The sequence below is a fragment of the Carcharodon carcharias genome, chromosome 18 (assembly GCF_017639515.1).
Source record: "Carcharodon carcharias isolate sCarCar2 chromosome 18, sCarCar2.pri, whole genome shotgun sequence".
Lineage (NCBI taxonomy): Eukaryota > Metazoa > Chordata > Chondrichthyes > Lamniformes > Lamnidae > Carcharodon > Carcharodon carcharias.
This window is the reverse complement of record NC_054484.1, coordinates 52,663,555-52,679,536: the sequence shown is the minus strand read 5'-3', so window position 1 is coordinate 52,679,536 and position 15,982 is coordinate 52,663,555. Positions and strand designations below refer to the sequence as shown.

At 37.7% G+C, this 15,982-nt stretch overlaps 1 protein-coding gene across 1 annotated transcript in view; it reads right to left on the bottom strand.

Moving 5' to 3' along the window:
• The window catches only part of dmd (dystrophin), a 1,748,406-nt gene that overhangs the window by 1,159,515 nt on the left and 572,909 nt on the right, over positions 1-15,982 (bottom strand). Inside the window, exons 19-20 of the mRNA XM_041212034.1 lie at positions 10,325-10,569; positions 7,105-7,285 (exon numbers count right to left, since the gene is read on the bottom strand). Of these exons, the coding sequence (XP_041067968.1) occupies positions 7,105-7,285; positions 10,325-10,569 (426 nt within the window). The remainder of the gene's footprint in view (positions 1-7,104; positions 7,286-10,324; positions 10,570-15,982) is intronic.

Here is a 15,982-nt window from a genome sequence, read left to right as displayed (position 1 = left end):
TGCAACTGTCCAGGATGTGCTTTACCAGTTGCCAGTTTAAATCTATGAGAGTTACTGTTACCTTAATGGGGGTTGGGAGGTGGTAACTGAGAGTTAGGTTAATTAGGGAACTTTTGTAGTTATCATAGTAGTAATTTTGTAGACATATGTATGTGTTTACAATCATTCTTGTACTAATAAATGTTTAATTTAGTTTTATAAAACACCTCTTGAAACTCAGTGGCCTTATTACTACTGAATTCAAAGCCTGCATCTTGAAACATGCAAACTGAAAAAAATGGGTTATGACAGTTGCTTCAAGTTTCCCTCTGGGATTTGAACAACTCAGCCTTTACCATCGGCTGCATCATAACAATTGGGTGTTCTTTGCGGGATTTATTTGTAATTCCTTGTCTGTTTGGAATTGGTGAATTTTAAGGTTAGAAATACAAGAAGCACTTTGAAATGAGGAGTGGGTGTGAGGTATTTTTGAAGTGGTGAGACTGCAAAAATGGCTGTGTCATGGCTAAATCTTTTTTGGAAGTAGAAGACATAACTTTGATTGGGTAACAGAAAGTGTCCAAGAGTAAGTTAACAGAGTTGGCAGATAAATTACAATTGGTGTTACTTGCAGGGGTTAGGAAAGTAGATACAGTTGAAGTGATAGGACAGCATTTGAAGTTGAAAGTGATACCTGACACTAGTGTGTCACAGCTGGAGGTAGTGTGACTTCAGTTAGAAATGAAGAAACTTGAACTTGAACAAGCAAAGGAAATTAAAAACTGGAACTATAGGCAACAGAAAAAGAAAGGGAAAAAGAAAAATTATTTCAAAAAGAAATGGAAATGCAAAAACTTGATCTCCAGAGAGATAAGTTAGCAATGGAAGAGAAAACTAAGGAACGAGACATGAGATATCAGCTTAAAAGGCTGCAAGTTAAAAAAAGAGGCCTCAAATTATGAGGAAAGTTCTAATGAGGATAAAAATCTCTAATTTAAAACCTAGTGGGGAGATGTTTAAATTTGTACAGTCTTTTCCAAAGTTTGAGGAAAAAGATATTGAAGTAATCTTTACTTGATTTGAGCAGATAGCTAAACAGATGAAATGGCCATAGGAGAACTAGACATTATTGTTACAATCCAGGAGGGTAGAGTGCATGAGGTATATGCTTCACTGCCTGAAGAAGTAGCAATGGATTATATGGTAAAAAGGGCTATTTTGATTGCATATGAGTTGGTTTCTGAAGCATATAGGCAGAAATTTAGGAATGTGAGAAAACAGCCTGGCCAAACTTATATCAAGTTTGAGAGAGTAAAAATACAAAAAGTAATATGGGCATTAAAAAGAGAGACAACATATGCAGCTCTTAGAGAAGTAATTATTCTGGAAGAAATTAAAGATTCAATTCCTTCATTCATTTGCAGGGACAGAGGGTTCAAACGGTAAGACAAGCAGCAGGGATAGCTTATGATTATGAGTTAGTTCATAGGGTTAAACCTTTTTTTCATCACCATTTCAAATCGGAAAAGGATAGAAAGTGGGGAGGTGATAGGAAGGTGGGTAGTCAGGGAAGAGAAGGGGTAGCTGGAAATTCCCAGGAAGTTTTTTGTCAGAATAAAAAGGAAGATGCTGAGGGTAGAAGTGACATTCGAAAGTTGAGTAGTTTTCATTGTAATAAAGTAGGATACACAAAGTCAGTGTGCTAGAAATTGCAGGAAAATCTGTTGGAATTATTGCAGTGCAGAAAAGTTCTGGAAGTAAAAGTACCGTGCATTCTAATATTCAAGCACAGGAAAAGCCAGTGGTTTGTGTGCAGGTAAAACGGGGAGAATCAGTGATAGGTTACGAAGTGGGAATGTGTTCGCAGTTTACCCAAGAAAATTCCAAGGAGCAGGTTGCAGAAATGTTAAAGATTTTGTGTGTGAAGGGAAAGTCTTTCCATGTGTACAGGGTGGAGTAGGTAAATATGTTAAAATTTTAAGAGACACAGGTGCTAGTCAATTCTTGATGTTGTGGGATAGTGATATTTGTTGTTTACAGGTGTATTGCAGGAACAGGTGATAATAAGTGGGGTTCATGGAGATGCCAAACCTATTCCCTTGTGGAAGGTAAATTTAAAAAGCAAGTGGAATATTGGTGGTGACTGCCGTGAGTGGTGGAAAAATTGCCCATTGCAGGGGTTCAATTTATCTGGGTAATGATATAGCTGGATCACAAATGTGGGTGATGCCTATGGTAGTTGAGCAGCCTGTAGAAGTGTTTTCAATAGAGGTGTTACAGAGGGAGCATCCTGGATTACTTCCAGATTGTGTGATAACGAGATCACAGGTGCACAGGTTGAAGCAAAAAAAAACAAGAAAGACAGGCAGTTCAAAGGCAGGAAGAAGGAATTGAAATCCAATTAGCAGGCACTGTGTTTGATAACATTTTTCAGAAAGACACAGGAGATGACCATTCAGCTGAAATGTTTAACTTAAGGCAGTTAATTGAGTTGCAGCAAAAAGATCTGCATTTAAAAGTTATATCAGAAAGCTTACTCAGAAACAGAGGTGAAATGTATTCCAGAATGTTATTACCTTAATGGTGATATTTTAATGAGAAAATGGAGGCCGGATCATGTTTCAACAAATAAAAGTTGGAGGGCGATGCATCAGATTGTTATCCCGTTAGGGAATAGAAATGAGATTCTGAGAATTGCTCATCAAATTCCAGAGGGGGGACATTTAGGAATTAGAAAGTACAGGCAAGAGTACAAAAACATTCTAATTGGCCAGGATTGCTTAGGGATGTAGCCAAATTCTGTAGAACACGTCAGGTGATAGAGAAATCACAAGCAGTAATTAAGTTGACACCTTTAATCCCAATACCAACATTTGAAGAACCCTTTACTAATACCATGATTGATTGTGTAGGACCCCTGCCTAAGACTAAAAATGGAAATCAGTACTTACTGGCAATAATGGAGTGTCTACAAGGTTTCCTAAGTGCTACTTTTAAGAAATATTACAACTAGGAAGATTGTGGAAGAGGTAACCAAATTTTTTACAAGATATGGTTTACCTAAGGAAATACAATCAGAACAGGGTTGAAATTTTATATCACAGCTGTTTAAGGGAGAAATGAACAGTTTGGGGATAAAACAGTTTAAGACAGCAGCTGATCACCCGGAGTCACAAAGGGCTTTGGAAAGATGGCGTCAAACTTTATAAACAATGATGAGAGCGTACTGTCAGGGTTATCCACCCTGGATTGGGATAGGTGAGTTCCATTCTTGTTATTTGCTATTAGGGGCACACCTAATGCATCGATTGTTTTTAGTCTTTTTGAACTAGTTTATGGTCATGAGGTAAGGGGACCACTGAAATTGATTTATGAGAAACTGATGGGTCAAAATCCAGAAACCACTGTCCTGGGATTATGTATCAAACTGCAGACAGCGATTAGACAGAGCATGTGAGTTGACTAGGGAACATTTAAAGATATCACAGCAAGTGATGAAAGTGAAGGTAGATAAGAAATCTAAAGCTCACAGTTTTATTGCTGGAGGGAAAGTGCTGGTTCTGTTACCAGTAGGGTGACTCCTTAAAGGCAAGGTTTAATCGGCCTTACAGGATTGAAAATAAATTGAAAGAAGTAAATTATTTAATAAATACTCCATATAAAAGCAAGATGCAGAGAGTGTGTCATGTGAATATGTTTAAAAAGCAATTTGACAGGGAAGAGGGACAAAAAGACATGTTAGTGGTAGTAGATAATGAGAAAGAGGTAGAAGTGCAGGACTCTGAAAATTGATTTTCCTCTAATCAAATTGGATAATGAGAGGTGCTTGAAAATGTAAATGTACCTTCCAGACAAATGTCAAAGCGATTTGGAAAAGCTATTGCAGCCACACAAATCTATTTGTGGGAATAAGTTGGGGAGGGCAGATTGAGCTATGCATGATGTCTCTGTAGAAGTTTCATCTTCGATAAGGCAACATCCTTATAGATTAAATCTGGCAAAGTTATCACAAGTACAGAAAGAAATTGACTTCATGCTTCAAAATGATATAATTGAGTCTAGTTGCTGTAACTGGAGTTTGCCTATTGTACTGGTACCGAAACCAGATGGAACACAAAGACTGTGTGTAAATTATCGAAAGGTGAATGCAGTGACAAAAGCAGATTCATATCCTTTACCACAATTGGAGAATTGTATTGAGAAAGTGGGACAATCAAAATTTATCACAAAGATTGACTTGCTAAAAGAATATTGGCAAGTACCATTATCAGAGAGAGTAAAGGAGATATCAGCTTTCGTGACGCCAAATAGACTATATCATTTTAAGTCATGCCATTTAATATGAAGAATGCACCTGCGACATTTCAAAGGCTGACAAAGCAATGCAGGTCTCAGCAATTGTGCTGTTTCTATTGATGACTTAATAGTTTTCAGTCAGACATGGGAGAAGCATTTGCAACATCTCGAAGAATTATTTACACGATTACGAGAAGCTAATTTGGTGATGAACTTAGCTAAAAGTGAATTTGCAAAAGTGCAAGTTACATATCTAGAGCATACAATTGGACATGGTAAGACGGCTCCGAGAGATGTGAAAGTCAAAGCTATCATCGATTTCCTAGTGCCTACAACAAAATGAGAAGTTTTGATATTTCTGAACATGAGTGGGTTTTACCAGAAATTTGTACCAAATTTTAGCAGTTTGGTTGCTCCACTGACTGAAATATTAAAAAATAACAAGAAGTTTTAATGGGCACTGGAGTGTCAGAAGGCATTTGATGGTTTGAAAACTGTATTAATGGTGACACCAGTTTTAGCAGTACCCAATTAAGCCAATCAATTTAAGTTTGCCTTTAATACAAGCGGTATGGGCATTCAGGCTGTACTGATATGAGATTACGACACTGGAACTAAAAAACCGATAGGGTACTTTTCACGTAAATTGAATGCACAACAGAGAAGATATTCAACAATTAAAAAGGAGACGTTGGGTTTGGTGTTAGCATTGCAGCATTTTGAAATCTAAGTGGCAAACAATTCAACAGAAACAATTGTTTATACCACAATCCTATAAAGTTTCTGAATAAATTTCGAGACAGAAGTGCAAGGCTATCCAGATGCAGTTTATTACTGAAACCATTTTAATCTACAGTGTAATACATGTCGTTGGACAAGAGAAGCTGATTGCAGATGCAGATGCGTTATCAAGATTTTGAAGCTTAAAGGGAAAATGGAACATTTTAAAACCCGGACACTGAACTGGAAAGATTTCTGCTGATCCTAAGGATTTGTATACACATTACAACAACAGCTTGAAGAAGAGTCATATGAACTCAAAACGTTAACTCAGTCTTTCTCTCCACAGATGCTATTAGACTTGCCAAGTTTTTCCAGCATTTTTTGCTTTTTGTTTTTGTTTCAGATTTCCAGCTATCGCAGTATTTTGCCTTTATCTTGTATATGTATATATATATATATATATTGTTATGTTAATGCATGCATCTGATAAGGTAATAGTGTAATAAGTATATAAGGTAGTGGAGGATAGATTATGAGAAATGAATCCATCTTTTAAAATTATGATGCTTCATTTTTCGATAAGGAGAGGCTATCATGAAGAGATTAATGTCTATAATGTTATTAGAAATTATTTTTTAAAATAGAGTTCTAGTGGAGTCTGTGTGTGTCTTGACTGGATTACAACCAGCTAGTTTGGGTGCTTCAATGTGTAGTAGTTTTGAGATATTAATTAGGTGAACGTAAAGAGGGTAGAAGATAAAGTGTAAATTTGCATTTGTTAAAAGAAATCATTTGAGACTGCGGGTAAAATCTTACACCTAGCTAGAAGACTCCAAGCAATGTGTTTATTTGTTTTCAGCTTACTAATAAAATTGGTGAGATGAAAGGATGTTATAGTTAGAAGAGGTAAAGTTAAAAGCTTAGTGATACAGTGGAGAATTTACATTCAAAGAGAAAGATATCTATAAAGGAAATGGTGTGTAAGGTAGAGGCATTTTAAGATCCAACAAGTGTGAGAAGCCTCAAGCCTGTAAGCCTCAAGCTGCTGTTTGCAAGGACCCTGAGCTGAAAGAAACTAATTTTGAATGTGACTGTCCAGGGTGTGCTTTGCCAGGTGTCTCTTTAAACCTATTAGATTTACCGTCACCTTAATGGAGGCGTAACTGAGACTCAGATTAATTAGGGGGTTTTTGTAGTTATTATAGGAGAAACTTTGTAGACATATGTATGTGCTTACAATCATTCTTGTATTAATAAATGTTTAATTTAGTTTAATAAAAAACCTATTGAGATTCGGTGGTCTTTTTGCTACTGAATTCAAGCAAAACCTACAAATTGAAAAAAATGGGTTATGACAGTTGTTTCAAGTTTCCATCTTGGATTTGAACAACTCAGTCTTTACCATCAGCTGTGTCATACTAGTTATCCATTGTCATTCTACTATGTATCAAAAAATGATTCTGGAAGATTTTCCACCAATCGTCACCAAACCCAATCATTAGTCTTTGACGGCAAAGTGAGGATTTTTCCATCACTAACTTTTACACTCCCTTCGTGAAGTGCCTTGAAACACTCCATAATTCTAAAACGTTCTGTGCAAATGCATGGACATGCAACTGAAACACTTTTCAAATGGAGATAAGGACCACCAGCAAAGTAGTTTCATTTCAAATTTCATGTTAATCATCTTGATAAGATGAGTGGATGAGTGCATCTGAACGCTTTTATTCTGGTGCAAGACTTGAATTGTTTGTTAAATAGAGGTTTATACAACTACAGTCAAAAGTTTCTCTCCAGTTACTTTGATTCATGCAAAAGGTATTCACTGTCCTTGACACAGGCTTCTCCTCTCCCATTTGAATGATTTCTACATTTGGTGTTCAGTAATGATTTACAATAAAAACTAGACAGCACATGCATCTCTTCCTCTGAGGAACTTGTTATACTATTTGTACTTTATGAAAAACTGTTCTGCAATTTGAGCTTTTTTGATTTGGTAACATTTTGGTTAGATTGATACAATTCCACGTTTGTAAGTTTGCCAGCTGAAAGATTGGCTTTTAGCATGATTAAGTATATCCAATATGAACACCTCAAATCACTTACGCGAGTGCAGATGCTTCTCTTCAGCCTGCAGAGATTTAAGAACGTGAGCAAAATGACTGGTGGAGGCCATGATATCAGCCCCTAAAGACTTGGGCACTTCCTCCTTCTGTTTTAACTCAGCCCCTCGTTCTGTCAGCTTATGAACCAATGGCTGTAATGCTGTCAATCGCGAGATTTCCTCCTGAAAGATTTACACACAAGCAGATTTTGAAAAGTCAATATCAAGAAATGAATATTTTTGAAAGCTCTGTAAGTTTTATATTGTAGAGGTCGGGGGGAGGGTGTTGCGGTGGGTGGTGATCATCTGACACACACATGAAAATAATGACTGACCAGCTTCTCTGGAGCATTTAAACCCAGCAACCCTGAGCTTGGGGCCACTCATTAGATGTGTAGCAAGACTTAATGCTGACTAATCAGGAGTTTAAGTGTTCAATGCTAATTTATTTGGCAAGATGGTAGAAGTCCAAATGAGAACATAAATCAGTGATTCTGGGTAGGCTGGGCAAGATAGGAAACCAGGAGGGCACTAGCCTTCCAAAAACAGACTTAGATTTCAATCTAGGCAGGACTGGCTGAATACATACTTATTCACATTGCTGAAACTGCTATTGACTTAATTGAATGCAGAGGGTCTGCATCCAGTACATAGTAAGCATTTGTTCAAGGCACAAATGTGTTTACAACTAAATGCTAACTTGCATAGGAAAGGCATGAGAGTGGTTAGTTGGTGGGGAAAATAGAGATGAATGCAGTAAAGGATGCTTTTCTGAATGTGGCGTTAAGGTAGAATGGTGAGGCAGTTGTGTGTGAACCAGTGGTGGCATCTAAGCTGTGCCATATGTGATTAGGATGAACTTGATGAAAACAGTGGGTGAAAATAAGATAAAAACCTCCATCCCCTAATGATGTTCTCACCTTACCAACATAGTCAACAACAAAATGCCAGAAATATGAGCACTGCTTACACTAGAGGCTTCATGAAAGATTTTGACGGGGGTTGTAGAAATCGAATTGAAAAGCTGTCAAAGCTGAAAAGTACACACAGAGGAAAATAAAATAGTTAAGAGTGTGTGATTATGTGTGAGAGAGTGGGCGTGTGTGGTTATCTGTTCATGTATGCTTTTATCAAAGGGCATCATCTGCACAAAGCACCTAACTGATCAGTTTTGTTAATATTACAGACAGGCAATATTGTACTGAAGCGTTTCATTGTTTTAGCATGGTGTCGTCTCCCTCTCCAATAAAGTTGTCAAATGCTGTTTTTTTTAAACACTGGAGACTGTACTTTGTTTGAACATTGGACCTGATAAATTGGAGAAACTTGCAAAATTATAAATTTTGTGAAGTATCTTTAATACCAAGGGAATACATCACTTTTGCATGCATATCAACCAAATATGTGACACGCTTCAATAATTCCTATCTGCCACACTAACACAGTATCTGACTGGGAACAGGCTGTAATTATTTATGACTAAAATCTAAAGATTTGTTACAGTGGGGTGTCAAGACCACTGAAATGGCATTGTCATTCAGTAAAGTGAAATGAGGTATTTTTTCTATATATCTTGATCTGTCTGGTGTAACAGAAAGCATCTAACTTGGATACTATTTACATATCATTACATGTGTAAAGGAAAATGTCAAAGGCAGTTCATGGAACACTTCCTTATACTCTTTCCAGATGCTATACCTATTTTTAATCACCATATTTATTGGTATTTTATGTAAAAAAATGTATTTGTTACAATTTGTTTTCTGGAACCATACCTGCTCTCTTGATTCAAGTTGCTATACCAAAATAGGTTCTGAGTCAGGAGAGTAGGAGGCAGGTCTCATGAACAAAGTGAGTTTTTAATGGATATTCTGAAATCCAGGGCTGGAAGAAGTGACAGGGACAGGTTGGAGTTAAATTATAGGGGAATTTGTAAAGCAAAGCGGGAACGTTGAACTATAACTGGTCATTCTAAATTTCAGTATTCACAAGGCACTCTCAGTTATTATCAACTTGTCGAGTGGACAGGCATTCAGGAGCTTACCTAAACAGTAACCATTTCAACAGAAAGAAAATGATTAGTAATTAGACAATTTTGCTTAAGAAGCACCATGTTAGAATAAACCACTGGTCAGAGTAATTGGATAAATAATAGAAAATAAGTCAGGGGTGGTATGATCAGGCTTCATAGAATGCTGGTCAGACCTTACTCTGAATAATACATCCAATCCAGGTCACCAAGAAACAAGAGAGGTATTCAAACAGAGGAGACCATGTAGAGATGAGCCATGTATTTAATGACTGGTGTCAGGGATCTGAGTTATGTGAGAGGTGAAGCCAAAGTTGAGATTTGAAAGGCAGAGAGCACTGATTAGTTGAAACAGAGTTGTTTTTTAAAACATCAGTGCCGAAACAGCGGGCTTGCCAAAGGTCACTCGGCCAATAGGAATGCTTCTGTACGACAGGGATTAGCAACCACCCATTTTAGCCATGCTAACTCAAACTATTTATTCTCTTTGCCATTTTCATTAAATAATACTCTAAAAGTGTTTTTCTTGCATGTTTACAGGATGAAAACCATTTTATAAATAATTCAAGGAACATCATAACATTTTACAAAGCTTTAGTGCAGCAAATTGCATTTCATTACAATGATGTTAACCATCTTAGTTGTATTTATATTTATTTTCTCCTTTAATTCTCCAAGATACAGAGAATCCCAACAAAGGGATGGGAGAAAGACACCAAGGAATGCACTCCAACAGCTCGATTTTAGTTTTCTCTCATTTAAGTAGTAACTGGCTTCCTTGTGGCAGCTTCCCTCATCACTACAAGTGAGATCAGGAATGTAATGCATGAATTGCTGGCCCAAATGCATATTCTAGAACAGCACATCAGATAGCTGATGCTACGGAGTCATTATTCTACAATACCACAAAGGTTTTCATCAGCCTGGAGGCTTTCAAAGAGTTATACTTAAAAAAAAATACAGCTCCAATAATAGATAATGTTATTCCATGTGTATGAGCAAGAATTCCCATATTTTGATGTGCCACAGTTTTTCTGAGACTTCTGTGAACATTGTCTTAAAACATTGGAAAACTGTTATGTCACTGTGCCCATTATCCTGATGATATCCCACCTGAGAGAGATGGCTGAGAACAGAACAGCATCAAGAGCTAAATGTGCAAAAAGAAACTTCTAATTGTTGAATGTTCTAACCTTGCATTTCTCCAATTGGATCTTTGCAGTATCTGACTCAGTGGCTGGTGGCTGTTGTGCTTTTAGCCAGCTCTCTGCAGAGATCACAGCTTGCTCAAGCTGCTGCAGCTGTGAAGAGACAGCGATGATCTTGCTCTGATACTGCAGCCAGTCCACCCTTTCCACCAATAGTTGACAAAATTCCTCCCAACGGTTGTGGAGCTGTTCTGAAGCCTGTTTGATGTCATCAGCAGATGAAATTCCCTCTGTGATTAAAAAAAAAGAAATCAGGGAGAATAACCACTGGGTTTGGCAGTGTATTATAAGAAATTTGGAAAACTGCCTTTTTACAGATTGAATACAAACATACACTGAAATTGCATCAAAAGTAAAAATGCCAACTGAATTTTCGACATGTTCAGAGGTGCAGATTATTTATAACAGGGCTCTGTACTACACTTGATGATATTAAAGATGCTGAATGGGATGTCAAAAGAGGTAATTGAGAAAAGTAGAATTTATGCTTTGCTAGATTAATTAGAATAAGTCCACATGTGTAATCAATGAATGTTGGAAAACATTACTCTTGGTTTTCTGTCTGATTTAGATATACTATCCTGTGTTCATAAAGTGTGGAAATGCTAAGAACTAACTCCTTAGAAGATGAGATACCCTCTGAAGTTCAAATTATATTCAATGTAATTCCTATCAAAACCTATGTAAACTCATTTAAATTATCATGGAGCAATCTGCTAAAATAACCAGTAAAGAATAAGATTATATAATTTATTAAATTAAATGCTGACATTCTAACAGCAGCCAACAGAAAAAAAAATTCTGTAAATTTTTAAAATAGCGCTTCTCTGTGTTGATTATAATGTTAAGGTATGTAATGAAAAATTTCCGAACACAGCCAGACCAGAAAAGACCAGCTGGACCATTAAGTCTGCCCCACACCATGATAGCTGGAGAGATACTAGATACTTCCTTCCTCCTGCTCCTCATCCCATAGTCATAAAGCCAAGTGTATCATGGAAGGAGCAACTATTCTGTTTATTTCATTCCCCCTCTAGCAACAGATTTTGTATTCTTTTGTTCATTGTATTATTTTCTCTTCAGGGTATCCATTAACTGAAAATGTCAATTCATTCACTTACATGTTACCAACCCATATATAAGTGCTCTTAAAAAACACTTCAGGCCAAAGAAAAGTGTGATGATCTATCAATATATATTCTGCCAGAGATGCCAGAGAAGTGGCAAGCCCGTAAAACAATCCATGGCTGGGTTGCAGCAATATATGTAAATTTGGCCCACAAACCAATGAATCATGACCAATTAATTGAAAATACTTCAATTCCACAAATTAGAGAATGTCCCCTCATGGAGTAAGATAATTTGTTCTTGTAAAAATCCATCAGCTTGGGAGTCCAAATTGAATTTGCCGTGTTCGATTCATAGAGGTTCTACAGAAATGCACACTCAGACTCAGGGTTGCAGGCACAGTTTGCCCAACCAGCTCAGTGCAAGTGGCACGGGCAAAGAGACCTCAGCAGTCTCATCAATGTGTGCTTCACTGCAGTCAGATACCTTGAAAACCGTTCCCAAATTGTGGAGCTGCTCATCAATTGACAATGCCATGTCCAGCTTGAGGGGAAAAAAATTGTAGCTCATACTTAGAGTAGAATCATTTTGCAAAGGGGTGCAGGTCGTTGAAGAAGAAGCCTTTATTGGTTCAACATGTGGAGGAGAGTGAGATACAGCATGCATATACCATCATGAACAGTCAACTACCAGGTCATTCAATGGAATACTCAGTCATGATCATGGGTAACTCAGTGTCGCTTCTCACTGATGTTGCTGTGAAAGAGCAACAAACTGCCATCATTATTTTTTGTAACTTTCTCTCACTCCTGCAACTCCTTCAAACTTACACTGACTTTATTATTCTAGTTTTGAGAATGATCACCATTCCAGTATGCTACTAAAATGTCAACCTAGACTGGTTTACATTCTATGTAGCTAAAGGGTAAATCTCCTAGATAGGTTTGGATTCAAACTTGAAGATCCCGCTGGAGTACACATTAATGTGATTGAAGACACAGACGATAGTCGGCAGTATCTTTCCTTATTGACTGGACATGGGGAAATTAAGGGGTAGTGTCTTCACCTTGCATCGACACATTAATTCCACCAATTTCGCAAAATTTGAGATAGTTGCCATTTACAATCTGTGCAAAAGTGTCACGGAAGCTGGAACACTGGAAGCAGATGGTATCATTGAGGGAATTAACTCATTGCTGTGGACATCAAATCTAGTCATTTCACAATGCAAAGAACTTAAGACTATGCGCCCGCCTTAAGGTAGACAACAAAACTATTATTCCAGACAAGAATTCACTTCCTGTGATCCAAAAACTGTCAACATCATTTCATGATTCCACAGTCTTCCATAAAGCTCAACATATGAAAGTTATTTTCAGATACCAATAGAACGATATCTGACAGCTTTTGTTACTCATGAAGGTGTGTTTCAATATAACAAAATGCCCTATGGACTAAGCTCAGCACCTAGTGCCTTCCAGAAGATAGCTTCTTCTGTCTTGTCAGATGTTGAGAGCACGGTCAACCTACTTGATGATGACATTGTCCATGGAAGGGACAACGTAGAACATGATCAGTGATAATCAGGGATTCTCACTCAACTTCATAAAACATTTTGACACTGAACAAGGATAAATGCACATTCACGGCAGCCAAGATTGAAGTTCTAGGGTACAGTGTGACAGCAGCTGCAATAAAGCCTATGCAAGATAATGTCAAAGGCATCCAAGCGTTTTCAACACCGTATAATGTGAAAGAGCTGGCATCATTCCTTGTTACTACCAACTTTTATCACAAATTCATTCCAAAATATGTAGGAGCTGCAGAGCCTCTTTGGAAGCTACTGTGCAAAAATGCACAATGGATAAGGACAATTGCACAGCAAATTGCTTTTGATACCTTAAAGGCTAAGATAGCATCTCCACCAGCCCGCACACATTTCAACCCACATGCAGAAATGAATGTCACAACAGACATGATAGGAAATGTGATCAGAGCTGTACTCTCACTGTACATTGAAGGAGGTGGATGATCAGTTGTTTATCCGTCACGCCCGTTGTCAGAAACTGATCGCAAACACTTCACTGGGGAGCAGGAAGCACTAGCCTGCATTTACACTTGTGAACATCGGCACATGTAACTCAATGGTAGAAGTTCAATCTCTGCACTGATAACCGAGTGCTGACTACATTGATAGCCACGTCAGGCTCCTCTATGCTTCTACACATGATCAGATTGTCTTCATCAGTACAACTTCAAGGTCGTGTATCTCACAGCTTCATGCAACATAGTTGATCATGTAGAACCACAAACCACAAATTTGTAGTCATCAGAGACCTTTGTATCTCAAAAACTATTTATGTACTTAGGGAAAATTAAGAAATGACTCCATCTACATATGTTTGTTGTTTAGTGTGGTTTAATTTCAAATATGGTCTTTCGTTTTACAAGGGGGAAAGATGTGTTCAGTGATTCACTTATTTTGAGTTTGATTATGTTTGTCTGTTGACTGATTTACGATCACTGTTCTTGATTAGTAGCCTGGATGTGAACTGAGAAAAGTAAGCAAACAGTAGAAGGTACAGTAAGCTGGAGCTGTAAGCATGAGGAAGATATTGTGTGACAGCAGTGATATTTTAAAACTTTTGTAAATGAATTTCTTGCAATACATATAACCTGGAGTGTATCATCTTTTCACTGTTTTGAGGCATAAAAATACACAACAAACAGTAATTTCTAACCAGTGTACATCTATATTGTATCAAAAACCTTACATCTATACACACGTTATCTGTCTGCAAAACCTTATTTTCTGTTGTCATTCTTTGTTACAGCTTTGGGCAATTGTTTTCATATTTAAATTCCCAAGTCCAACATTTATACTTGAACATCCGCAGTATTTTGCTTTTATTTATACTTGAACCTTCCTTTGTAAAGTTGTCATGATTTATAATTGCATAAACTAGACACAGGATGGCCCTGTGAACTTAATTTTCTAAACTCCCTCCTTTCAATCTTGGTTTCTGTGCTGGGAAGGTAGGTAGAGGTTTCTTAACAATATTTACATTGATTACTACAGCATTAGATTCTTAAACTGAACAGTAATCAGACATATAATGATTATCACTCTCAATACTAAAGATCATTCAGATTCATACTTCACTTTTTTTTTAAAAAAAGTTTTAATTTGTTAAATTAAATTGAATCTGCAGTCTGAAACAGGCCATTAAGCCTATCTAGTCTATGCTGGCATTTATGCTCCACAAGAGCTTCCTGCCAACCTTCTTCACCCTATCTGCACAACCTTAAAGGCTCCATATGTTTACCACCCTTTAGGTAAATAAATCTGTCCTCAATTCCCAATATGATTTATTAATGACTTTATATTTATGGCCCTTGGTCTCCCCCACAAGTGGAAATATTTTCTCCACTTCTACCCTGTAAAAACCTTTCTCTATCTTTCAGCCTCTATTAGGCCACCGTTCAGTCTTCTCCTTTTGTGGGAATTTTGTGTTTGGTGTTTTATTCCCCAACCCCATTGATATCTACCTAACTGATGACCTCTGTTGCACCACGGGTCACTCCTGGGTGTTGGACATACCATTCAAAAATGACCTCCTTTCAAACAATGCTATTTCAGTGGCCCACTGCTCGGCCATGAGAACATGTTGCAACTTTATTTGTTTGCGACAGCTGTTCCCAGGCTACTCTCCACAATCTATATTTTAATGATTTTATTCAAGCACACTCAAGCAGAATCAGTAATTGGCCATCAGAAATGCTTGCACTCCTAGAAACCCCCACACTTTCCAGTCTACTTCTCCTGAGGGTGACAATTTTTGATGCCCTGTGTGCACTATCATGGAATATTGACTACAAAGAATGTACTTGCTTTTAGTCATAGAGGTCTACAGCATAGAAAAAGGCCCTTCGGCCAATCGAGTCTGCACCGGTCAAACAAGTACCTAACTATTCTAATCCAATTTTCCAGCACAAGCCCATAGCCTTGTATGCCATGACTTCGCAAGTGCATATCCAAATACTTCTTAAACGTTATGAGGATTTCTGCCTCTACCACACTTTCAGGCAGTGAATTCTAGATTCCCGCCACCCTCTGGGTGAAAAAAGTCTTCCTCACATCCCCTCTAAACTTCCTGCCCCTTAACTTAAATCTATGTCCCCTGGTTTTTGATCCCTCCACCAAGAGGAAAAGTTCCTTCCTGTCTACCCTATCTATGCCCCTCATAATCTTTTACACCTCAATCATGTCCCCCCTCAATCTCCTCTGCTCCAAGGAAAATAACCCCAGTCTATCCAATCTTTCCTCATAACTAAAACTCTCCAGCCCAGGCAACATCCTAGTAAATCTCCTTTGCACTCTCTTTAGGGCAATCACTGCCTTCCTATAATGCAGATTCCTGCATTTTATATAGTGCTTTTCATATGCTCGTGACAAAGTGCTGCACAATCAATGAAATAATTTTGAAGTGTAGTCACTGTTGACTAACCAAAGAGAGCAAGCTCAAGAGCAGTCATGTGATCAAGGTTGGAACTTCAAATTCCCATCAGTCACTC